The sequence below is a fragment of the Heterodontus francisci genome, chromosome 2, assembly GCF_036365525.1.
Source record: "Heterodontus francisci isolate sHetFra1 chromosome 2, sHetFra1.hap1, whole genome shotgun sequence".
NCBI classification, from domain to species: Eukaryota; Metazoa; Chordata; class Chondrichthyes; order Heterodontiformes; family Heterodontidae; genus Heterodontus; species Heterodontus francisci.
This window is the reverse complement of record NC_090372.1, coordinates 23,469,524-23,495,834: the sequence shown is the minus strand read 5'-3', so window position 1 is coordinate 23,495,834 and position 26,311 is coordinate 23,469,524. Positions and strand designations below refer to the sequence as shown.

At 42.5% G+C, this 26,311-nt stretch overlaps 1 protein-coding gene across 3 annotated transcripts in view; it reads right to left on the bottom strand.

Moving 5' to 3' along the window:
- cep72 (centrosomal protein 72) overlaps window positions 1-26,311 on the bottom strand; it is a 234,410-nt gene that overhangs the window by 64,141 nt on the left and 143,958 nt on the right. For all 3 annotated transcript variants that reach the window (XM_068055509.1, XM_068055516.1, XM_068055501.1), the window contains 2 exons: window positions 22,419-22,527; window positions 2,995-3,173 (listed from right to left, as the gene is read on the bottom strand). In XM_068055509.1, coding sequence (XP_067911610.1) covers window positions 2,995-3,173; window positions 22,419-22,527 — 288 coding nt within the window. The remainder of the gene's footprint in view (window positions 1-2,994; window positions 3,174-22,418; window positions 22,528-26,311) is intronic.

Genomic DNA, 26,311 nt, shown 5'->3' with positions numbered 1-26,311 from the left:
TTGACTGCCCTTTTGATTGTTGCGACCTCTTTTTTTTTTAATATCAGGTACTTGTTAACAGTTCAGCTTTCCATCTTCCCCTCCGGTGCCAACACTCCTCCAGCCTCCCCTCAGCAATAAACATAAGACAAGAGTTTGATTGGCCAAGAGGTGGTTTCCATGAGCAGAATGAGTATTCTGTGATCTGAACCTGTGCCATACGCTGGTTAGTATACCCAGTATTAAAATGTTACTCCAATTGCAGTACATAGGTCACTGAAAATCACATGCGGTGCACACCATGTTCTTCTGTTTCTTCCAAATAGCAAAAAATACCATGGTCTGAACAACGCTTGCAGGCCAAAACTAAGTCAAATTCATTTATATGTTGTTGACTACACAGACACTACATTATACAGCAAGATAGTGTATTAGTACCATAATTTTTAAAAAAGAAACTAGAATCCATCTATGAACAATTAAATGCCCTTTTTAAGATCAAGGGCTAGAATTTCCTTCAGGGAGGGAAACAGAAGTCAGGACTGTTTCCAGATCCCAAAACCTGCCCCTGAGGCTGGTCAGGGGAACAGTCACCCATTTTCATTGGGCCACCCCCTTCATTAGCACACAGACAGTTTCTGTGTTCAATTAAGGGTGATGGGCGGACTCTCAAAGCTGGAGTGTCAATCAGAGACCTCCCAGCTTGAGAAGAGCAGCAGGCTGTAATGGAAGGTAAGTGAAAGAGAGGGTGCTTCAACATGGAGGTGCCCTCTCACCAACTTTTTAAAAACTTTAAATAAAAAAAAAAGGGTCTTGTAGCCAGGCCACCACTATGGGGAGAGGGAAGCCTCGCTTCAGGGTGGCATGTGGCCGCTCTCTCACCCAGGCAGGAAGGAAGTACGTCTAGGCATGCCTGAAGCACTAGCGCACCCCCACCCATCTCCGGCCTGCCACTGGGTGCCCGTCTCCAGGCACCTAAACTGGCCCCCACTGGTGCAGTAAACTGGAGGTCAACTGAAAAATTCCAGTCGGCTTCCTTTAATTGGACTCAATTACACTCTTACTGCCAGCCCCAATCCCACCTCTGCAAAAGCAGCCCAGAGGCGGGATGGACCCAGGGAACCGGCATGCAAACCAGCATGACTAATTTTCAGCCTCTAAACCCAGCCCCAGCAGGAGCCAAAAATTCACTCCCAAGGGTCTGATAAGTATCAAGATTTTTTGATGAAACAGCCAAGTTTACATCTTCCTGGACCTTCCAGCTGAAATGTGAATCTCAGTTCATTCACCAAGTCTAGATTTTCAGAAAGAATCTAAGACTGTGGGAAAATTCTAGTCCTTATTCAGCCCCAAGATCTCTGACACCAGAGCTGCCAACCATCCACTGGAGACACAATAGTAGGAATTATTGCACAGAATGCAAATGAGCATGTACTCACACATCATCTGGGTTCAGAATGTGATCTAAGCATAGTTCCATCAAACAGGAAAATTTCTGCAATATGTTTTAAAATAGACTTCCAGGGCTGGCACACAACCTTTTTGCCTGATGCGGAGGAGAAAATTTAGAAAACCATCTAGGAGATATCCACATTTACATGGGAGCCATCTGGCTAAATGACTTTGTCTTCCGTATTCAGAAGTTAATTGCACTTGAACATCCCTCCCGTCTTTGAGCTATTAAGATATACAAAGTTGAAGTCTTGTACCAGACATGGGATTGCTGTTCACATTTTTTCTATTAAGCAGTAGAAAAGGGTAATTTCTTAGTTGCCTCATTATTAAGAGGAAGCCATTTGAATTTCAAAGGAAACCTGCCTGTGGAATCCCAGAAAATTATGAAAGAGCCATGGGGTTTTCCTATTATCTTTAGTTCTTTGATTTGACTGCTCACCTCCAAGATTAACAACTCCGGGGGTCCCAGAGTCCTTAGCACAAAATGATTGATCAGATATTCAGTTCAAAAAATGCAATCAACTTCTAAAGATTCAGTATTTAATATCATTTTTGAAAGCTGATAGAAATTTAAGTCAAATGTTTACTGATGGTTTGTGGCAATGTCATCACTTCTATGTATCTTGACACGAAATCTATCAGTTGCTTGAACATAATGCTTCGACAATGTGATACTGTCTTTTAGAGTGGAAAGCATAATGTGCTGAGCACCCCAAATGGTGTCCAGTGCATACTATTGTGCTGCATGTTACTGCTAGTCCTTTGGCACACAACCCACTCACTACACACACCAGGGTAAAGGCTACAATTAGCAGGGAATGTGGGTGTGCTTATGGAAGCTGCCTTTTTTTATGTGCACAAGTTTAAGTGTTGGGAGACAGCCACTATTAACACTTTGATCGTGTACAATTCAATTTTCACCAACAGCAGATCTCTGCATCCAAATTAAGTTCAAAATCAATTAACCTGGCATGGCCTTACAGACAATTCACATTTCTTAACGTTTCAAATTTGGTAAGCAATAATGGGTTCCATTTGAACCCTAGCCATTCTAAAACCGTACAAGTAAAAGACAGAAATCTCATTTTGTCACTGCGCTCTCAACATCTGCTTTCAAATCAGGTTTAAAAGTTAACTGCTTTCATCAAAATATTTCAAGTCTTTTGAAGTAACCTGTATACATAAACTCTGTTATTGCACTGAATTCTACTCATACTAAAAATCTGGTGAGCTTCAACTAAAAACATTGACATTGATTTTTTGTTATGGCTATCTTTCACCACTGTCTGGATTGCTTGAAGAACTACCACCGATCATCAACTATGTTTAATCAAGTCTTTATGGTGCCCATTAAAAACAAACTTTGGTCTCTCCTTTTATCAGTCAATAGCAAATGACTAATCATCACAAAATATATCAGAACATATTTCAATAAGCTAAATTGGTCTTTAACCCCTCATTGTACTGTTACAGAATTAAGGAAGATATCAAGCTACATTTTTGATAAAATTGGTGTGTTTTTTGAAATGACAATGAAAATACAACTCGCAACATCCTTACCTTGCAAGTTATGCAACTTGGCCTCAGGGGCACTTTTGGCTGAACCTGTGATTCCAGAGGATTTGTTTAAATCCCAGCCACACTTTGCAATGAGGTTTAAAACAGCTTCATCATCCTCATCAAGTTCTGAACATTTCTTTGTCAAAGAGCTTACAAATTCTGCCCTTGGGTGTCTAGGCCTACAATACAAAAGTGAGTAAGTAATTTAGAAGATAGCTAACAAAAAATTACATTTTTATGTGGTATTTTAATACAGCTAATATATGAAAACAATGGAAAAGACAGCTTCCTGTTCCCATTCCTCTTTAGGAACGCTCCTTTACTGCAAAAAAAGGAGAGGGCGGTGAGCATAAAGAGATTAGACCTTTCTCAATTAGTTGGATAAAGACATGGCTGGTGTACCACTAGGCCTTGTAGATCAGGTCTAGACCTTCATCAACACCATGTTGGCTAATCTGCCACTGTAGCACATAAGGATCTGGGCTGCTTCTCCTAACCTTTAGTCAGTGACTTTTGCAGGAATGTGGCTGTATGGATGCCAGGGGAAATTAAGGATTGGTCTGGTCACCTCCAATGGCAAAACCACCTGCCAGTATTGTCAGTCTAGGATCACAAGGAAAACAAGCACTTGGAAGAGCAACTGTGCTGATGCCCCCTGCAAGTGTTAGTTGTTCTTCTTCTTTGGCCTCCTTGTCGCAAGAGATAATGGGTAAGCGCCTAGAGGTGGTCAGTGGTTTGTGAAGCAGTGCCTGGAGTGGCTATAAAGGCCAATTCTAGAGTGACAGACTCTTCCACAGGCACTGCAGATAAAATTGGTTGCCGGGGCTGTTACACAGATGGCTCTCTCCTTGCGCTTGTCTTTTTTGCTGCCAACTGCTAAGTCTCTTCGACTCGCCACTCTTTAGCCCCGCCTTTATGGCTGTCCGCCAGCTCTGGCGATCACTGGCAACTGACTCCCATGACTTGTAGTCAATGTCACAGGACTTCATGTTGCATCTGCAGACGTCTTTAAAGCGGCGACATGGGCGGCAGGTGAGTCTGATACCATTGACGAGCTCGCTGTACAATGCGTCCCTGGGGATCCTGCCATCTTCCATGCGACTCATATGGCCAAGCTATCTCAAGCGCCGCTGGCTCAGTAGGGTGTATATGCTGGGGATGTTGGCTGCCTCAAGGACTTCTGCATTGGAGATATGGTCCTGCCACCTAATGCCAAGTATTCTCCGGAGGCAGCGAAGATGGAATGAATTGAGACGTCGCTCTTGGCTGACATACGTTGTCCAGGCCTCGCTGCTGTAGAGCAAAGTACTGAGGACACAGGCTTAATACACTTGGACTTTTGTGTCCCGTGTCAGTGCCCTATTTCCCCACACTCCCTTGGCCAGTCTGGACATAGCTGCGGACACCTTTCCCATGCGCTTGTTGATTTCTGCATCGAGATACAGGTTACTGGTGATACTGGTAGGTGAACTCTTGAACCACTTCCAGAGCGTGATCGCCGATATTGATGAATGGAGTACTTCTGACGTCCTGTCCCATGATGTTCGTTTTCTTGAGGCTGATGGTTAGGTCAAATTAATTGCAGGCAGCTGCAATCCTGTCGATGAGTCTCTGCAGACACTCTTCTGCAAGTAAAGTGAAAACTAAAAGGGGAAAAAATGAAGGAAGAAAACCCCAATGAAGAAAAGTGTTACTGGCTATAGGGGATCCGATTCCATTGGTACCAGCTGCTCCAGTACCCTGTCGAAATGGCCATTCTTTATCAATGAGCCAGAACAGTTCATGATGGTTCAATCCTGTCCTCATCCAATGTCCACATATTTGAACAAATCAGGAAGGGAAACCTGGTTTATTTTTATCCATTTTGGTTGTTAATCCAATTGCAACCACTCAAGTTGTTTAAACTTGAATTTAATTTTTTTTCTCTATCCAATCTACCTAACAAATACATGAACCCATTTACAGGTCGAATAAGAAAACACAGCTGGCCCCGTTATTGGTCAAACATTATGGAAAACGTAACTAAAAACTCTTCAAAGAATTACACAGAAATTACAACAACGAGACAGGTTGCTCAGTCAAACCAGTCTGCATCAGTGATTATCCTCCACATCAGTACTCCTAAACTCAAGTGCCTGCCCTGTTCCCATATCCCTTCCCTCCAATCATCTATTTAACTTATTCTTAAATGTTGGCATGGTCTCTCTTCAATCACCAAGTCTGATGTAAAAAAAAAAGTCCTGCTCTCTGTTCTAAATCTTTTCCATTTAATCTTATATCTATGTCGCCTTACCTCTCCACCATGAGACAGTTGGATCCCAGCTACCATGTCCCATCCCTTCATAATATTAAATACCTCTATAAAACAACCCAATAATCTCCTCTGTTTTACTAACATTATGCTAACATTAGACAGAATCTGCTGTAGATAAATTTATGAAGTGCTTTTGATGTCCAATTTTTAAACTTTGCTTCATATTGTACCAACACAAACAATGAGGAAGGACAGAACTGATTGTGGGGGGGGGGGGGGAAGTGGAAATAACGTCAACAATTTTCATTAACCACATGACAACAGGAACTTGTATTTATATAGCACCTCTCATATAGTAAAATGCCCCAATGCACTTCACAGGAGTATTATCAAACAAAATTTGACACTGGGCCACATAAGCAGATATTAAGGCAGATGTCCAAAAGCTTGGATGGGTTTGTTCAACAGACCAGAATTGGAGCAGCGCAAATATCTTGGGAGAGTTGTAAGGCTGGAGGTGATTAGGGATTGGGAGGGGTGAGGCCATGGAGGGATTTGAAAACAAGAATAAAATTTTTAAAATCTAGGTGTTACTCAACTGGAAACAATGTAAGTCAGTGAGCATAGGGAGGATGAGTGAACAGGACTTACACAGGCAACAGAGTTTTGGACCAACTCAAGTTTGCTGAGGATAGAACATGGGAGGCCGGCCATGAGTATGTTGGAATCGTCAAGTCTGGAGGTAACAAAGGCAATAAGCCAATGTATTACTATAAGGCAGCTTAAAAAGGGGGGTATTAGTGTGGAAAATTTAATTTGAAAAAAATGGAAGAGTGTGTAAAATCCAACACTACAAGTGAACTGTCATATGAACAGCACTAATTAACAGTAGCAGCAAAGATGACTTGGTATTGTCAGGCAAGCCCCCCCATCTGCCAAGAATGACGAAAATTAATTTCGCCACATGAACACTGATTTTGGACTGTTGCTGTTCAAGAAAGAACTTGCTTTAAAAAACAATTGGAGACTTTGGCTGGAAAGAGACATTAGCATATCAACAGACAGTACTTCAAAGGACAAAGGAGCTATTCCCTGGTCCAATTTAATCCACAATGGACTTTTGATTACCAGACGTTGAAGGTGGAAAGGCTAGTATTCTAGGTTAACTGCTAAGATGACTGAATACACAAACACACGTGGTCGGACCAGTTTGGTCACATGACTGGCTGACCTTGAGTTTTTTTTTTTGAGTGTGAACTTCCAACAGGGATTTTGAACTCAGAAGGCTGTTTTCTCCTGGACTGAGAACACCTCTCTCCTGTCTGCTCTCATCCCGCTCTCACCAGCTTCGGAAACCATTGAAGACACGTGAACCCCAAGAGAGAAATGTCTCCTACAGTAAACAAGGTTTAAGAAGAATACCCCAACGAAAAGCAAGACTACTTACAAAAGGACTACAGGGAGCTCAAAGCACAGCAAACAAGAAACTCTCCTGATATTGCCTCAAATCTCTCCATTTTATTTTTCTTCTGCTCTTTTCTGTCCCTATTTGCACGTGTGCATTGTGTATGCATGCTAGCGTGCCCGTGTCGCATATCTGTAGGCGTTAACCAAATTAGAGTTTAAGTTTAAGGTTTAATAAATTTCACTTTTTCTTCTTTAAACCTAAGAAAGCCTGTTTATGCTCATTTCTTTGCCTTATAATTTGAAAGTGGTGAACAAGGGATTCACCAAAGGGGGAGCTCAAAACACAATGTGTTTAAAATGAAACCCTGTTACAATAAGACCAGGTGAAGACAGTAAAATACCCCTAGACATCTTTCTCACCTGGTTGTAATAGTATTTACAGGCTTTAATCTCATTTACATTCATGCTACAATTTGGTATGGCAAGTGCCATAGAAGAATATAAAATAAAATACAACACGGATACTTCAGATAAAAGAATACTTGGTCAGCCCATTGCAGCATGGCGCTGAATCATACACATGAGAAAAGTCCCAGGTTCAATCCCCTGCTTGTGCTGAATTGATTTCAGCAGGTGTATTATAACCTTCTTCTTGGCATATACTTTGGTACCACGGTTGTCTATTCAAAGCCACCCGTACCTCTCAAAGCTATAAATATTTTTTATGTGCAGACTTCCACTTGACTAAAACCAAAATGAATGAACTTGTATCGAAGTCAAAATTCACACGTCAAACTGATTTGTGAACAATGATGGAAGAGAGTATGTAGAAAATGAAGGATCTTAACATCTCTCCAATGTTGATGTAACCTATGGCTCGCCCTGTCTTTACCAATGCTCAAGTCCTCTACATAATCATAGAGTATTGATGGCTTAACCAAGAACTTGAGATCTCCTTACACAAACAGGAATCAACTTGTAACAGTCTCCTTGCTAGGAGCAAGTCAATGTTTTGAGCCCTTGTGCTGAGTTTAAATGTGCAACACTCAAAGGCAGCACAAACAGGTTTCATATAAGTTAGTCATTGGGATGGGTTTGTGACAATCGATACTACATTGGTAAGTGATAATGAACCGTGTGACTAAATTGGTTTTGTAATCAAAAACACATTCTTATTTATTGACGTTAAAACTGTCAGCAACAAAATTTTGTAAACGTTTAAACCTGAGTCCCAGACATTAAGTTCATGGGTGTACAAACTCTCCAGTGCCCTCACAAAGTAAGCTCCAATCATCAGTACAGCAATCAGGATCACACACATCAACACAAGATCGGACAGAGATCGGAAGGATAAACAGAATAAATACAATGGCAATTTGGCCTATCTAGTTCATCCTTCCATAGAAACCAGCAGTTCATAACCATGTCCTTTTTCTCCAACATCTGTGGTTTCACTTAGAACATTGGTCAGAATTAACCTCTTCTATTATACTCATTTTCTAAAAAAATCTGCTCGGGAAGGCGAAGAGCCCACGTTCCACCTTTGGCAACAGACTCCCTCAGAAGTTTTAAAATTATGTAGAACTTTCCTACTTTGAAATCCCAGCATTATTTAAACAGCTAATACTGCTGTTTATGTAATTATGGGCTTCTCCTTTAGAAAGCTCTGTTGGGATATTCAAAGCTGGTTCCTGATCTGGGTGGAATGGTATTAAGTTACTTAGCACTTTAAAAATATAAGTATTTTTAAAGTAAATTAATGCCATCCCACTCACAGCAAGGACAGGTAATAGGGGCACACCAGGCCCTGGATGATGGGCGAGGGAGCTACAGGGCCAAGAGAGATGGCAACAGTTTGGGTACAGCTGGTGGTGCAGGTCAGTATTCAAAATAGTATGGAGAATCCACCAATCCCTTGTCACAAGAAACTGGTTCCTCCTGTCAGCAGGAACTGGCTTTAAATGTCTTTAAAGTGTTTTGAGAACTTTTAAAAATATTAGTATCTCTTAATTGTTTTTAAAAATTCAAAAAGTGCTGAATAAATTTGAACCCCCATTCCTGATGACAGCAACAACTTTCCAGATACTAAGAGGACATACTGAGAGCCACTGAGCTGTTGGACAAGCCAAAATGACTCATTACCTCACTGTCATCCATGGGCTCTTGCTGTGCACAAAATGTCTTGCAGCTACATGTATTTACACGACAGTTATAGAAAATGCCAGCCAAGAGCGACGTCTCAATTCATTCCATCTTTGCTGCCTCCGGAGAATACTTGGCATCAGATGGCAGGACCGTATCTCCAACACAGAAGTCCTCGAGGCGGTCAACATCCCCAGCTTGTACACACTACTGAGTCAGCAGCGCTTGAGATGGCTTGGCCATGTGAGTCGCAAGGAAGATGGCAGGATCCCCAAAGACACATTGCACAGCGAGCTCGCCACTGGTATCAGACCCACCGGCCGTCCACGTCTCCGCTTTAAAGACATCTGCAAACGTGACATGAAATCCTGTGACATTGATCACAAGTCGCGGGAGTCAGTTGCCAGCGTTCGCCAGAGCTGGCGGGCAGCCATAAAGACTGGGCTAAAATGTGGCGAGTCGAAGAGACTTAGCAGTTGGCAGGAAAAAAGACAGAGGCGCAAGGGGAGAGCCAACTGTGCAACAGCCCCAACAAACAAATTTCTCTGCAGCACCTGTGGAAGAGCCCGTCACTCTAGAATTGGCCTTCATAGCCACTCCAGGCGCTGCTTCACAAGCCACTGACCACCTCCAGGCACGTATCCATTGTCTCTCGAGATAAGGAGGCCCAAAACAATAGAGAAAGGTAGAACAGTATAACTCCATCAACAAAACAATCATGGATTTAATCCCTCTGCTTCACATTGGCTATAACTATGACATATTATTGAGCCCGAAAAGTTAATTTCAAAGAATTGTCAGCAGTATGGCAATCTTTAAGTGTTGTAACAATAAGAAATTAATTCACTTTGAATTCCAGAAGGGAGGAGAATGAAGTGCCCCAGATATGCCAGTGCAGAGACACAGGCTTAACTTAAGATACAGTGAGGAGGGAACGTAATGCTTATTCTGATACACTGCCATGAATATTTATCCAATTCGCTGTTATTCACTCATTGTGGTCTCAATCCCGGATGATGGTTTGCTCAAGGCCATTCTTAAGAATGCTCAAACATCTTTACTATGAAATGGGAGGCGGATGATTCCTCAAGCTAAGCTTTAACTTACAGCTCTTTCACTGCAAGTAGTTGCAGAGTGGCCTTTTCACTTATGGCCTTGGATGACGTCATAACTCTTTCTCCAACTAGCATTCCCTTATTTAGAACTACAGTTTACAGCACAGAAGATCATTCATCCCACCATATCTGTGCTGGCTTTTTGCTTCAGCAATACAAACCTAATGCTACTTAAAGCCTGGCTTGGGTATAAAATTAAAACCCAACGCGGGCCCGACCCAGCCACAGCCAACCCCAACCAGACCCAGGCCCAAGTCCTTCAATTTCTTTTCGCGCCCGACCCAACACTAATATCGTTCATCCGTTCTGGCTATTCCTGCAGATGGAGTTGTGAGGAATCATGGGTAAGCCTGATCCCGTGACTTCCCGGATGCAGCGCTGTCCAGCCCAACCCGACCCGAGCCTGAATGCTGGACTCGGAATATAGACCCGACCCAAACCATGTAGTCGAGTCTCATCGGGTTTGGGTCAGGTAGCCAAGCTTTAATGCTACTGCCCTTCTCTCTCCCCATTATCTTGTAGCCTCTTCTGCTCCAAATATTTATCCAAATTTCCCCTAAAAGTGCAACAGTTTCTGCCTCAATCACTCCTCATGGCATGGCATTACATGCTCTAACAACTGCCTATTTAAATAAAGTACTCCAAACCTCTCTCCTCACTCTTACTGATCCCTCATCACTGACTCCCTAATCACAGCAAATAGTTTTTCCCCATTCACTCTATCAAAAACCCTTATAATTTCAGAAATCTTTATTAAATCTATTCACAGCCTCCCCAGCTACTGTAGAAATAGTGCAGTATCTCAAGTCTCTCCTCATAGCTAGAGTTTCCCTACCCTAGCATCAGCCTGGTGAATCCACACTGTATGCTTTCTTTGGCTTTAACGTTCTTTTCATAATGGGGCACCCAAAACTGCACTCAGTACTGTGACCTAACCAATGTTTTGTACAAATTTATTAGCCTTTCTTGCCATACTCCATATACTCCCATTTATAAAATCCAGTTGTTACTGTAAAAAATATATATTTTATCTGCCTACACTCACATTTCTCAGGGCTTTAAATAATTAAATTCCCAGCTCTCTGTTCATCAACACCTTTCAGTGTCTTTTTCTTACCAAAATGTATTCCCGTACAATTATCCATATTATCCTAATTCGCAAATCTGTCTGCATCTTTCCTGAAATCTTTTATTGTTCTGTTTGCTTTTCATTAAGCACTGTACTTTCATATCTTCAGCAAATTTCAAGATTGTGCTCCCCACGTCCAAATTTAAAACAGCTAAACAAATTGAGAATAGCATTGGGTAGAGCACTGACCCCTGGGGTACAGCACTTCCTCTTCTCCAATCCAAGCAACATTTTTATCCTAATCTTTTATTTCCTGTCTGTCAACCAACTTGCTATGCATTTTCTTTCAGCACAGGCCTAGGTTATTGTAATAAGCCTCTTGAGATACCTTATTAAATCATTTTCTGAAAATGCATCCGCACTACACGTACTGCTTTCCCTAACCAATACTTTGTTAAAATTATGGATTCTAGGAGTTTGTCCACAAATAACATTAAATTAATAGCCTTATTCACCCAGTATCCAGAACAGCAGCATGCAGTACACTAAATGGGGTCTAATCAGAGCTATATAAAACTATAAGATAACTTCCCTTTGTATTCCAGCTCCCCTAAAGTAAAGGCCAACATTTCCTAAGCCTGTTTAGTTATTTTTGTACCTGTTCATTAGCTTTAGAGATTTCTGTACTTGGACCTCAAACCTGTCTGACTCTCCATTGTCCCTAACTTCTTGCCATTTAGAAACAAATTTGTGTTTCTTAGATCCAAAGTGGATATCCTCACATATCCCCACATGGAACTCCATCTTCTGTTTCAACCACTTTACTATATCAACTTCCCTTTGCAATTTTCTGAGCCCATCTACACTATTTACAGTACCACCTAACTTGGCATTGTCACCAAACTGGATATGCGGCTCTCTATTCCTTCATCTAAGTCACCTATAACAAGAATATAATTATATTTCATATTCATTTATTTTACAAAAGTCAGTGCTGTTTCCTCACCACCCCTCCCCCTGCCCCACCAGCCCGCCTAACGAAACAGTATTCTATTAATGCCAACTTTTGTCTCTCTTCTTGTAATTTATCAGGAATGAAGTAAGGAAATTGAACAAGTTTTAGGCGTCACAAAAAGATCAGTATCTTCAATAATAAAAACAAAAAGTGCCAGAAATACTCAGTAGGCCTGACAGCATCTGTGGAGAGCAGCAGCAGAGTTAACATTTCAGGTCTGTGACTTTTAATCAGAACTGGCAAAGGTTAGAAATGTAATCGGTTTTAAGCAAGTAAAGCGGGGGGTGGGGGGAAAGAGAACAAAAGGGAAGGTGTGTGATAGGACATAGGGCCGGAGGGATTAACTGACAAGGAGGTCATGGGGCAAAGGAAGTATGCTAATGGTGTGGTGAAATACAAAGCAGTAGTACAGAGAGACAGTTAATGACAGAATAATAATTATTATTTAACTGGCAAAATATCAAAATTAAATATGAAGCATCATTACTGCTTCACATTTCTCCAGAACTATTTGGCTCCTTTATACTCAAGTACAACAAACATAATTTATATTAATCTGATCTAGTACAGGATTCAATTCTCCTTGTTACTCATTAGCGTTGGCAAGGGAACATCCTCTAGTACTAGTTTCATAGAATCAAAAAATAATACAGGATAGAAAGAGGCCATTCAGACCATCATGCCTGTGCCAGATCTTTGGTGGTTATCCAATTAATCCCACTCCCCTGCTCTTCCCCATACTCCTGTAATTTTTATCCATCAAGTATGTATCCAATTCTGTTTTGAATCTCACTATTGAATCTGCTTCCACCAACCTGCCAAGCAATGCATTTCAGATCAACTCACAGCATTAAAAAAAATGTTTCCTCATATTGCCTCCGGTTCTTTTGCCAACGTCCTCTGGTTACTGACCCATTTCCCACTAGAAACAATTTCCCCATATTTACTCTGTCAAAACCATTCAAGATTTTGAACATCACTATCAAATCTCCTCTTAACCTTAAAATAAAAGCAAAATACTGCGGATGCTGGAAATCTGAAACAAAAACAAGAAATGCTGGAATCACTCGGCAGGTCTGGCAGCATCTGTGGAAAGAGAAGCAGAGTTAACGTTTCGGGTCAACAGTTCCGAAGAAGGGTCACTGACCCGAAACGTTAACTCTGCTTCTCTTTCCACAGATGCTGCCAGACCTGCTGAGTGATTCCAGCATTTCTTGTTTTTGCTCCTCTTAACCTTCTCTGCTCTAAGAAGAACAACCCCAACTTCTTCAGTCTCTCCATTCTGGAAAATTTCTTATGCACCTTCTCCAAGACCTTGACACTTTTCCTAACGTGTAGTGTCCAGAATTAAACACAATACTTCAGCTGTGGCCTAACCAGTGTTTTATAAATGTTTAGCATAAATTCTGTGCTTTTGTACTCTTTACCTGTTTATAAAGCCAAGAATCATGTTTGTTTGTTTTTTAAAAAGTCTTTTCAACTTGTCCTGACACCTTCAAAGATTTGTGTACCTGTACCCCCAGGTCTTTCCATTCCAGTATCCCTTTAATATTTAGTTCATATTGTCTCTCTTCATTCTTCCTAGTAAAATGTATACTTCACACTTCTCTGCGTTAAATTTTATCGACCATTGTCTGCCTATTTTACCAGAGTGTTTAAAGGGAAACCGCACATTGCAAAATGACATTGGCCTCACGGACTTGGCACAGATTGTGTGAGTGCGATGCAATCATCTTTATTAATTAGAAAACAGATGGAAATTCAGTTATTCTCAAAATGTGATTAATAGAACTATAGAATAGCAAGCACTAAAGAGTAAAGTAAAAAAAAAAATTGACTTCACAAGCACCAAATAATCAATCACACATAGGTAAATTTTGTGTTTAGTTTAGAGATACAGCACTGAAACAGGCCCTTCGGCCCACCGAGTCTGTGCCGACCATCAACCACCCACTTATACTAATCCTACACTAATCCCATATTCCTACCACATCCCCACCTGTCCCTACATTTCCCTACCACCTACCTATACTAGGGGCAATTTGTAATGGCCAATTTACCTATCAACCTGCAAGTCTTTTGGCTTGTGGGAGGAAACCGGAGCACCCGGAGGAAACCCACGCAGACACAGGGAGAACTTGCAAACTCCACACAGGCAGTACCCAGAATTGAACCCGGGTCGCTGGAGCTGTGAGGCTGCGGTGCTAACCACTGCGCCACTGTGCCGCCCTCTTGTACTATAGTGTGAACCTATGCTCATGAACTCTGCAGAAAAGGGCATTGAAAGTAAATCAATAATTAGAAAGCCCTGGGAAAATTATAATACTAAGTATAATATCAGCAATTACTAACAGCTCTCAACCTTCATACATTACTCTGATTGTGCAAGCAAATTCATTAGCTGATAGGAGTAGCATCATGTTCTTCAGCACATTTGAATATTTTTAAAAAGAAAAAAGGCTACTCGATCCAATTTTACAGCTGCTTCTCTGAAAAACCTGGAAATAGTGTAATACCCTAACTCTCAGACAGACAGTCTTAAATCAGAGTTTGAACAGAGAAAGGGAATCGGTTTATTTTTGTACGTTGTCTCAGAATCCATGGTTTGATTCTCAGTTTTGTTTAGGCTGTAAAAGACTTGCCTTTATTTGGCACCTTACATGACTACCAAACATCCCAAAGCATTTTTAAGCCAGATCTTCACCTTTGCAGTATAACAGTCACGTTTGTGAAGTGCAGAAATGCTGCATCCTTGAGTAGCCGGTTGAATGCCCCCTCACCACCCTACCACAACCTGTCCCACTTTCATGTTGATTTCACTTTCCCCTACTAATTGACCATTTCGTACAAAGCTGTTCCTCTCTTACCTATCTTGATCTCCTGCTCCTGGTCGCCTTCTCATCTGACCTTCTACCTTCGCAGCTCTCGCTCTCTCACTGCGCCTCCTTCTCCCTTTCCCCTGAACTCTGTTCTCATCTGCCACGACAGCTCTAACAACTGATGCTGCACATGGGTCTTGGCTGCTTCTGCTGCATGAATCGTAGCCCAAATGGGACAAACATTTACGTTAAATATCCATACTGAAAACCTTCAACCTATGAATTGGCTAGGTCAATTCATTAGCAGAACATCTTTTCACCCCTTGCCCTGATTTCCAAACCAGCCAGCATGACAAACCTAAAAGTCACTCTTCTCTGCTGGCTGTAAGGGACCTGTATGAAATAAGTCCAAACATTTTTAAACCAGTTTAGCAAATGCAGGTGAACTCTGCATAAGCTAGCAAACTCAGTCAGGCAAGCCAGACGGGTGGTTGCTGTTTGAAATAGAACATTCACATTGATATAGTTGTAAATGCTTAGGTTAGCACAGAATAAAGAGAACTTTAAAGTGCCCTAATGATGTTCTTGACAGGTTGATGCTGACAGTAGATGCAAATAATGTAAAATTATGGTCCTAGAACTGATGCCTCTCACTATGCTTTGTTTTCATTTTGTTCTCAAAAAAGGAACAGAAAAAAAAGCTCACCTTATGGGTTATTCAAAGGATGTACTGCCTAGTTCAGAAGTCAGTATCAGTAAAGTAAGACTTCCACTGGATTACTGGACCATAATAGGTCAGTTGATGTTAGTCTGGGTGGCGGAAGGGACACTACAATTGACTCCAGCAGTCTACCCCTAGGAAAGGGTAAGAATAGTCAGGTGTCCCACCTTGATTGTTAATCCAGTACTACCTTATTGAAAAATGAGGAAGTGTGGATATCAGATAAGGACAGGGTGTCGTACAGCTGTGATGCCCCTCATGTCTAAATAGTCTCCAACACTGACATGTGAAGAGTGGTCACTTCACGAGATACTAGAGGGCAGCCAGGAACTGTGGAGCCATTCCCTTTTGGCTGACCAGGACCAAGAAAACATTATCTGCACCAAGAGGTTCCCCATCATCTCCAATTAATAATTTTCTATTCTGCAGTTAAAAATACAAAAAAAACACAGATGATTCAAATCTGAATGCTCCATTCGAGTCATATGATGGCACCTATATACATCAATATGCAGCTGCTGCCTTTGATTTCCTTAAACAAGATTCATATACAGGTACAAGGTTCTACATATAATTAGTTGACCTCCTACTGGCTTACAGGAAAAATATCTGATTCAAGTGGATATTTTGTTTGGTTTTAAATTTACACTTTTTCAGATTTCTTATTTTTCAACATTCACTTTGTAGTTCAATTTTAGCCTCTTAGTATTGGTCATCTCAATTACAATTTGTTGTACTTGTGTCTAAAAAAAACCTCTTTTGGTCCCACCCCTTCCCATCTTTGTAACCTTCCCAAGCGCTACAATCCTCTGCCCCTGCAACTGACACACCGGCTGGTGCCGGTATTTCAGGACCCCCCACCTCCGTTCCTGTCTTGGGGGGGCCCCAGAAATCTAGCCCTTTAAGTTGTTACCTCCCCATGTCACCCACCCACCCCCACCTCCCTCCATTTCTACTTCGGGACAGAAAGAAAAGGGACCAGCTAGGGGAGAAACAACTAGGAGTCTGGGGGTGGACACCTGGGGAGGGACAGGATGGGGTAGTGGGGGGAGGGGTGGGGGAAAGACAGTTAAAGTTGAAAGGTTTGGGTCTGGGTTGGAACAGGGACTAATGGGCAGGAGGATTAGAGCATGGGTGTTGGGGGGGGGGGGGGGGAAAGAGAGAGAGAGACACACACACAGACAAACAGGCAGGGATTGGACTGTGGAAAGGGGTAGGATGGGGTGGGCGAGGCATCTGGAATTTTCGGCAGAACCAGGAGTGGAAGACAATATGGTGAGTGGAGGTGGCACCAAGCAAGGAACAGACAGTAAATGAGTGAACGAAACCTGGGGACCATACTATGGGTAAATAGTGAAAAGCAGTTTCCACTGGTGGGTGAATGTGCAACATGGGCGGCACAGTGGCGCAGTGGTTAGCACCGCAGCCTCACAGCTCCAGGGACCTTAGTTCGATTCTGGGTACTGCCTGTGTGGAGTTTGCAAGTTCTCCCTGTGACCGCGTGGGTTTTCGCCCGGTGCTCCGGTTTCCTCCCACAGCCAAAGACTTGCAGGTTGATAGGTAAATTGGACATTGTAAATTGTCCCTAGTGGAGGTAGGTGGTAGGGAATATGGGATTACTGCAGGGTTAGTATAAATGGGTGGTTGTTGGTCAGCACAGACTCGGCGGGCTGAAGGGCTTGCTTCAGTGCTGTATCTCTAAACAAATAAGATAAAAATAAAAAGTGTACGAAGACTGAGGATTCTCAGTGGAAGAAACAAAGCAGAAGCTAAAAGGAAAGTTTGTGCATTGCACGTTTTAATACTATGCAGTGCTTCACAAGTGGCCACTGAAGCGAAGACTAGAACATCATTTAAAAAATGAGAAATGGGATAAATATATGAAAAGGAGGAATACAAAATGATTGGGGGGTGGGGGACGCAGCTATAGGAGAGAATGCCAAAAGGCCTCCTCCTATGCTGTAATTCCTATTGCAATGAAAATTCTTTTATTGAGTCCCAGCAAATAGAGTGGTTTAGAAATGTTGGTGCCGAGCTGAGTTTTGGATGATGTGCCCTGTGAGAAGTGCCCCAAACACTGAGCCTCTGCCCTTTGTGCAATCTCTTTTGTTTGGTTCAGGTCGGTTTTGGCATGTGATGTCCAAGTCCAGATAGACTCTGATTGTGGCTCCCAGTTCAGAGCTGTCACTTTTACAGAGTCCAAAGAAACAGGGAGAGAGATTGAGCCTATGAAAAGTGGCATCAACTGGGGAGCCTGTTGCACTTGTGGGGAATTCTGGCTATAGTTACAGGGTGAATATCAGCAGGTTATTCATTGCTACTAGTTGCAGGTAGTTTATTGGAGCACTAACTTTTTCTCTTCTGCCTCTCTCCCGAACTCTACACTGTTCCTCTCTCCTTACGGGTGTGAAATCGCGAGCATGGTAAGGAGCCACCTATAGCTCCGAGCTGCATTGTGAAGAGGGAGTGGCTTTCAGCGAAACTGTGATGCTCAGCAGCTCCCTGAGCATCCTCTCCATCACAGGTGCTTCCTCCACAGCCCGTCATGTCCCCAAATGTTTCATCTTTCAAGTAATTCGACTAAATTCCAACCCCTCATACCCAAGAACTCCCTTCACCCCCTGCTATAATACTTAATCCCTCTAACCTGTCCTCTCCTCCCCCTTACCTTCTATCCAATCCCACTCACTTCCCACAAGGGCAAGTGTGAAAGGCCAGAGGCATCTTATTTTCAACCCTCTTCTTCCCTTCCTCCCCTACCTTTTCCTCAAGCAGGTTTCTTTTTTTTTTTAATTGCATTTTAAAGGCAAGAGACCAAATTACAATGAGGAAACACATCGTCTGACTCACTGCTATTAACAATTACAATATTTACACGTTGACAACAAAACATGGCGAGATAAATCAGAGACTTTTTACTTTGAACTGAACATTGGTATGAGTAATGACACTATTAGCTTATATGCTTTCTTATGCTTGTAAAACACGAAGTGTGTAATCAGTACACGGTCAGTCATTTTCTGACTTGCACAATAAAACTTTGGAAATTTGTCCTCAAGTTTTTCTTGGAATCATTTTGAAAAACAACTGAACAGAAACTGAGGAAACATTTTCACTGTAGCTGACAGAGATAAGAAGGCATCCGAGGAAATTAATCACACCACACATGCTGACACTGTACAATCTGAAACAGGTATGAACAGCTGATTGAAATTGCTTGAAGACACAGCTTTGTCTGAAACCAGCAGATCCTTTTAAAATTGATAACTTGCTTTTATATAGCACGTTTAACATAATAAACTGTTCCAACGCGCTTTACAAGCGTTACCAAACAAAATTTGACACCAAGCCACATAAGGAGATATTAGGCCAGATGATCAAAAGCTTGGTGAAAAAGGTAGGTTTTAAGGAACAACTTAAAGAAGGGAGAGTTCGAGAAGCAGAGAGATTTAGGGTGGGAATTCCAGATATTTAGGGTGAGAATTCCAGAGCTTAGGGCCTTGGAGCAATTAAAAAGAGGCACAATTGGCAGAGAATAGAGATCTCGGGGTGGTGGGGGGGGGGGGGGGGGGGGCTGCTGTAAGGCTGGAGGAGTTAACAGAGACAGGGAGGGTTGAGGCCATGGAGGGACTTGAAAATAAAAGGAAAATTTTAAAAATGGAGGTGTTGCTTAAACGGCCAATTACAGTCAGCAAGCACAGGGGAGATGGACAAGTGGAGTTTGCTACAAGTTAGGACACAGCAGAGTTTTGAATGACCTCAAGCTTGCAGTGGGCAAAATGTGGGAGGCCGGCCAGCTGGAATAGTTAGCTTTGGAGCTAGCAAAGGCTTGCATGAGGGTTTCAGCGTAGATAAAGTGAGGCAAGGACAGAGTTGGGCGACGTTATAGAGGGGGAAATAGGGATCTTACTGATGGTGCAAATACGCAATTTGAAGCTCATCACGCTGTTAAATATAACACCAAGTTTGTAAACAATCTGATCCAGCCTCAGACATTTGCCAGGGAGAGGGATAGAGTCAGCAGCTAGGAAACAGAATTTGTGACGGGGGACCAAAGACTATGGCTTCTGTCTTCCCAATATTTAATTGAAGGAAATTTCTGATCATCCAGTACTGAATGTCAAAGAAACAGTCTTACAGTTTAGTGACAATGGAGGACTCAAGAGAGGCAGGAGATGAGGTAGAACTGGGTATTGCCAGCATACATGGGGAAACTGATGCTATGTTTTCTGATGATGTCGCTGAGGGGCAGCATGCAGATGAGAAATAGGAAGGGGCCAAGGATATATCTTTGGGGTCACCAAAGAGAGTAGAAGAGAAGCCATTGCAGGTGATTTCTTGGCTGCAAATGGACAGGTAAGAATGGAACCAGGCGAGTGCAGTCCCACCCATCCAGATGATGGAGGAGAAGCATTGGAGCAGAATTTCGTGGTCAACCATGTCAAAGGCTGCAGGCAGGTCGAGTAGGAGGAGGAAGGATGGTTTACCTTTGTCAGTCACATCGGATGTAATTTGTGGCTTTGGTAAGAGCCACTTCAGTAATATGGCAGATGCAGAAACCTGATTGAAGGGATTCAAATATGAAGTTCCAAGAAAGATGGGCATGAATTTGGGAGACAAGAAGTTCAAGAACTTTGGAAAGAAAAGAAGGGCTCGCGATCAGGTGATAGTTTACAAGGCTGGAGGAGTCAAGGGTTTTTTTTTGAGGATCGGGTGATGACGGCAGATTTGAAGGAGGGAGAACAGGACCTGAGGAGAGAGAATTGTTAATAATATCAGCTACCATGGGAGCCAGGAAGGAAAGTTGCGTGGTCAGCAGTTTAGTAGGAATAAGGTCCAGACAGTAACAGGTGGGTCTCATCGACATGATTAGCTCAGACAGGGCATGAAGGGAGATACAAGAGAAACGAGAAAAAGCTGCAAATTCAGTGGTAGGGCAGAGAGGAACCTTAGAGGAAGTTTGTCCTGATGGCTTAGGGGGGAAGGGAGAGGAACAGCAGAGGCAGCTGACTGGATAGTCTCAATCTTTGTTATTAAAAAAGTCCATGAGCTCTTCGCACTTACTGTTGGAGGTGAGAGTGGTGGAGACCGAGAAGGGTGGTTTAAGATGGTTTATGGTGAAGAGAAGCCAAGTGTTAGCTTTGCCTTCCAGGATAATTTTTGAATAGTGGGCAGTCTTAGCAATGGAGTGCAGGACTTGATAATGCTTCATACAGTCAAGTGCAGGATAAGTACTTATTGAACTGCCCAGAATAGTCGGCGTGCTTAATAAGAAGCAGTGCCTTTGTAATTGGTGATGCAAACAATTTGGGCTATTTGCCCGATATAGGGGGCTGCCTGTGTTAAGTGTAGATGGTGTAAGTGGTGGGGACTGTAATACAAGATCATCCGATGGCCAGACTGTGCATTTACTGGTTACTTTTTCCATCTTGAAGTGAATGTAGCAATTTCTAATAGAACAAAGATTAAAAAAAGGGACCACAACAGTAGCAGCAGGAAGGAAGATTGTGCTGACAGGAAGTGTGTGTAGATGTAAGGTTTTAGAATCAGAGTCATAGAGAGATACAGCACTGAAACAGGCCCTTCGGCCCACCGAGTCTGTGCCGACCATCAACCACCCATTTATACTAATCCTACATTAATCCCATATTCCCTACCACATCCCCACTGTCCCTCACTTCTCCTACCACCTACCTACACTAGGGGCAATTTACAATGGTCAATTTATCTATCAACCTGCAAGTCTTTGGCTGTGGGAGGAAACCGGAGCACCCGGCGGAAACCCATGCAGTCACAGGGAAAACTTGCAAACTCCACACAGGCAGTACCCAGAACTGAACCCAGGTCGCTGGAGCTGTGATGCTAACCACAGCACCACTGTGCCGCCCAAATTTTAATGAGATAAAAATAAAAATTTGGAAACTGTGTAAAGAATGGAATTTTAAAAGGGTTTTTATGAGGCAATTCTGAAATGGAAATTTGTTTATTTAATATTGTACAAAGTGGCAAACTCAGTTAACTGCGTACTAAGTTTTCCATTTCTCCTGTGCCCCAGCACACACATCATCTGGCCATCGGATGATCTTGTATTACAGTCCCTATCGCTTACACCATCTACACTTAACACAGGCAGTCCCCTATATCAGGCAAATAGCCCAAATTGTTTGCATCAGGAAACTATATGATTTTTCATTCATTCATTTTAAGCAGTTCTGTGGTCCATAAGTGACTTCAGACAGGTCAAGGGGGAAGGCTGACCGGTAGCTGTACAGGGGTGGGTGGGGGGGCGGCAGGCGCTTCATGGAGATCAATGGTTCACAAGGGCCAATGGCTGTTTGAGTCCAAAGCTCCTGGGCCACTCTCCCTACAAAACTATTAGATCCTACTCCCTCCAATACTGCCTGATCTCAGAAACCACGAAGCCTACCAGACTATACATGCCCATGCTCAAAACACCCCTTCCTTAGGCCAGCGAGACCCCATCCTCACTTCCAAATCCCGTAAGCTCCTTTGACTGTTATTAAACCCAGACCCTATTCCCAGTGCTCCTTGATGCCAGAATTGCACAAATACTCCTAGACCCAAGGTCATTCTACGTGTGACTTTAGATCCCAGAACCTGCCCTCTCCAATGTTGTCTCTTGCAATTAACTTTCCTCCATTGATGTGCTGCTTGACCACCCCTTTCCCCAAGGTCTATCCCACTACTGACAGACCCAATTGATATTCCCAGTGATTCGAGAGCTATCGCAATGTTGAGAACCTCCAACTTACTGTAAGCAATGTAATTGGAGATCTGTTAGTATATAAAAATATATCTCAACGTACCTGAAAGTCAAATCATCAATTCTTCATTTTTTTTGTTACCCTATTTTGTCCTCACCTTCCATTTTCCACTTCCTCAGCAGGATAATCACGGAACTCATATGCCTGATCTGTGCTGAAGTGCATTAGTGCTGCTTTGCGCTCGCTGTCTCTAATTGGTCGATCGTCTGCAAGAGAGTACATCATTTAAAGTAGTGGCCAACTACAAACACACTCAAGTTACTGGCTACACTTACTTAATGAAAAACACAATTTAATCAGAATGGAGTTGATCTTTCATAATTGTTGAGAAGCCAGAAGAACATTTGTAAGTCAACCATTTATCTTTGATCAACTGAGCCAAGTTGTTGCTCCATCTGATTTTGATTGAGATTTCATTTTTAGCTTGCATAATGTGACCAAACATTGCAATTTGTTTTATTAAAGAGGTCAGCTTGTAAGTTTAGGTACAAAGAACAGTACATGCTAACCATGAAACTCAGTGTAGAAACAGCTTTAAGTACATGTTCATTCCTAGAAAGTTTTGACGGCAGCATTGTTGACAGCTACTCAGCTTGGCTGGAGTCCGCAGCCAAGATTCTGAACACTGTTGCAGTAACATGCAAAAAAAAAAGGCAATTAAACAGTACCTGATCACATCTCAGAAGACTTAAAATATTGTTTTTTTTTTAAATTAGATAATTTTTCTTCAATTCTATGTTTCGCTGCTCCATCCTGGAGGCTGTTTGCTTCACATACAATCATTTTTCTTTGGTAATTACTTGTTTTGCATATGTATTACAGTTTTAATCATTTTCCCTCAAGCTATCTCTCAGCAATACGTCCTCCTTGCTTTCTTTTAGTTCATTCTATTTGTTGGCCTTGTAGAAGGAACATATTTGTCCCTGTCTGCATTAACGCTGTCAGATTAAGTGGAAAGTTATCTGAAGCAGGTCAGTCTAGGGTGGAAAGTGGTAGTTAAAAAGCCTTGGAGATACGGGAGTCACATGTATAATAGGCTCGAAAATCCTACAGATGCGGGGAGATAACTTGCCATCAACTGCAGATTCCTCCTGCAGCCATCAAGGACACTCTCTGACAAAGTGATGGAACCTGTAATAACTGGCATTTCCTAGGCGGAAGGGTGTGCACAGTAGAGAGGAAAAGAAGTTGATTTGAAACCTCCCAAACCTGCTCTAACACTTGCCCCTTTGGCAGTGCCCATTTATCACAACAGAAAAGTGAACAAGAATTCCTTGGAACTGGAGGGCTCACTGCTATCAGCTGCTTCTTTTTGCCTGTTGTTGCATCACCAGAACTGTTGGCTGTAGTTGACTGTTATCTTGGTCTTGGCACCATCTGATGCCAAGGAATTCTTTTTCCTTTCAGCACCTGATGGAACTAAAGATTCACTGTGTACTGATGCTCCCAAATGCCTTGTGTCGACTTATTCTAATTAGAACCAAAGGAGTAGTGTTAGCCATAGATGTGCAACCGTGGCTGGCATCAATCTTTCCCTGAAGATCACAGCATACAAGCATCACACCACCATGGCATGATGGACATCAAAAACATCTTATATAAATAATGCTCCTGTATGAATTTTCTTATTGTCAACGTGACTTAACCTGTTTAGATGGAAGATGCTAAAATGAAGAGCTGGGATGAAATTAAGTAGGATTAGTTGAAGTAGCACATGCACAGCATGCATCATGTGCCACACTGAAATTTAAGTAAATTAAATTCCTTTGCAAATGATGTCCAAAGAGAATGAAGATAATTGAAGACACTTTTTGGAGAGAAGATGCTAAGGGATGGACAGTGTGTATACAATATGCAGCTACCTTCATCATTGTTGCCCTGCCAAACACAGAATAAAATAATATTTACCATGCGCCTGCCTTAAACTGGGTTTTTCATGTTTGTGCTTTTGGCTAGAGCTGTTCATTATTCTGTCATTAACACTCTCTCTGCACTAATGCTTTGTCTTTCACCACACCATTAGCACACTCTCTTTGCCTTTGCCCCAAGATCTCCTTGTTGGTTCATCTCCAGTCCTCTGTCCTATCATACACCTTCCCTTTTCACAGAATCACAGAATTGTTACAGCACAGGAGGCGGCCATTTGGCCCATCATGTCTGCACCGGCTCTCTGAAAGTGCAACTCCCTCAGTTCCATTCCCCGGCCTTCTCCCCATAACCCTGCACATTCTTCCTTTTCATATAACTGTCTAATTCCCTTTTGAATGCTTCAATTGAACCTGCCCCAGGCAGCGTATTCTGGACCTTAACCACTCGCTGCGTGAAAAAGTTTTTCCTCATGTCACTTTTGCTTCTCTTAACAAATACTTTAAATCTGTGCCCTCTCATTCTTGATCCTTTCATGAGTGGGAACAGTTTCTCTCTATCTACTCTGTCCAGACCTTTCATGATTTTCTCTATCAAGACACCTATCAGCCTCCTCTGCTCCAAGGAAAACAGTCCTAACTTCTCCAATCTATCTTTATAACTGAAATTCCTCATCCCTGGAACCATTCTCATGAATCTTTTCTGTACTCCCTTCAACGTCCTCACATCTTTCCTCAAGTGCGGCGCCCAGAATTGGACGCAATGCTCCAACTGAGGCCAAACCAGTGTCTTATAGAAGTTCAACATAACCTCCTTGCTCTTGCACTCTATATCCCTATTAATAAAGCCCAGGATACTGTATGCTTTATTAACCGCGCTCCCAACCTGTCCTGCCAGCTTCAATGACTTATGCACATATACATCCAGGTCACTCTGCTCCTGCACACCCTTTAGAATTGTACCCTTTATGCTTTATGTGTCTCCATGTACTTCCTACCAAAATCAATCACTTCACATTTCTCTGTATTGAACGTCATCTGCCACCTGTCTGCCCATTCCACCAACTTGTCTACGTACTTTTGAAGTTCTACACTATCCTCCTTGCAGTTCACAATGCTTCCAAGTTTTGTATCATCTGCAAACTTTGAAATTGTGCCCGGTACACCAAGGTTTAGGTCATGAATATACATTAGGAAAAGCAAGGATCCCAACACTGACCCCTGGGGAACTCCACTACAAATCTTCCTCCAGCCCGAAAAACATCCACTAACCACAACTCTTTGTTTCCCGTCACTCAGACAATTTCATATCCATGTTGCTACCGTTCCTTTTATTCCATGAGCTACAAGTTTGCTCACAAATCTCTTGTGTGGCACTGTATCAAATGCCTATTGAAAGCTCATGTATACCACATTAACAGTATTGCCCTCATCAACCCTCTCTGTTACCTCCTCAAAAAACTCCAGCAAGTTAGTTAAACATGATTTTCCCTTAAGAAATCCATGCTGGCTTTCCTCAATTAACCCGCATTTGTCCATGTGACTATTGATTTGTCCCGAATTATTCTTTCTAGAAGTTTTCCCACCATCAAAGTTAAAATGACTGGCCTGTAGTTGCTGGGCTTACCTTCACAACCTTTTTTGAACAAGGGTTTAGTTTAGTTTAAAGATACAACACTGAAACAGGCCCTTCGGCCCACCGAGTCTGTGCCAACCATCAACCACCCATTTATACTAATCTTACACTAATTCCATATTCGTACCACATCCCCACCTGTTCCTATATTTCCCTACCACCTACCTATACTAGGGGCAATTTGTAATGGCCAATTAACCTATCAACCTGCAAGTCTTTGGCAATGTGGGAGGAAACCGGAGCACCCGGAGGAAACCCACGCAGACACAGGGAGAACTTGCAAACTCCACACAGGCAGTACCCAGAATTGAACCCGGGTCGCTGGAGCTGTGAGGCTGCGGTGCTAACCACTGCGCCACTGTGCCGCTTGCAATTCTCCAGTCCTCTGGCACCACCCCCGACTCCAAGGAAGGCTGAAAAATTATGGCTTGGCCTCTGCGATTTCTACCTTCACTTTCCTCAGTATCCTTAGATGCATCTCACCCAACC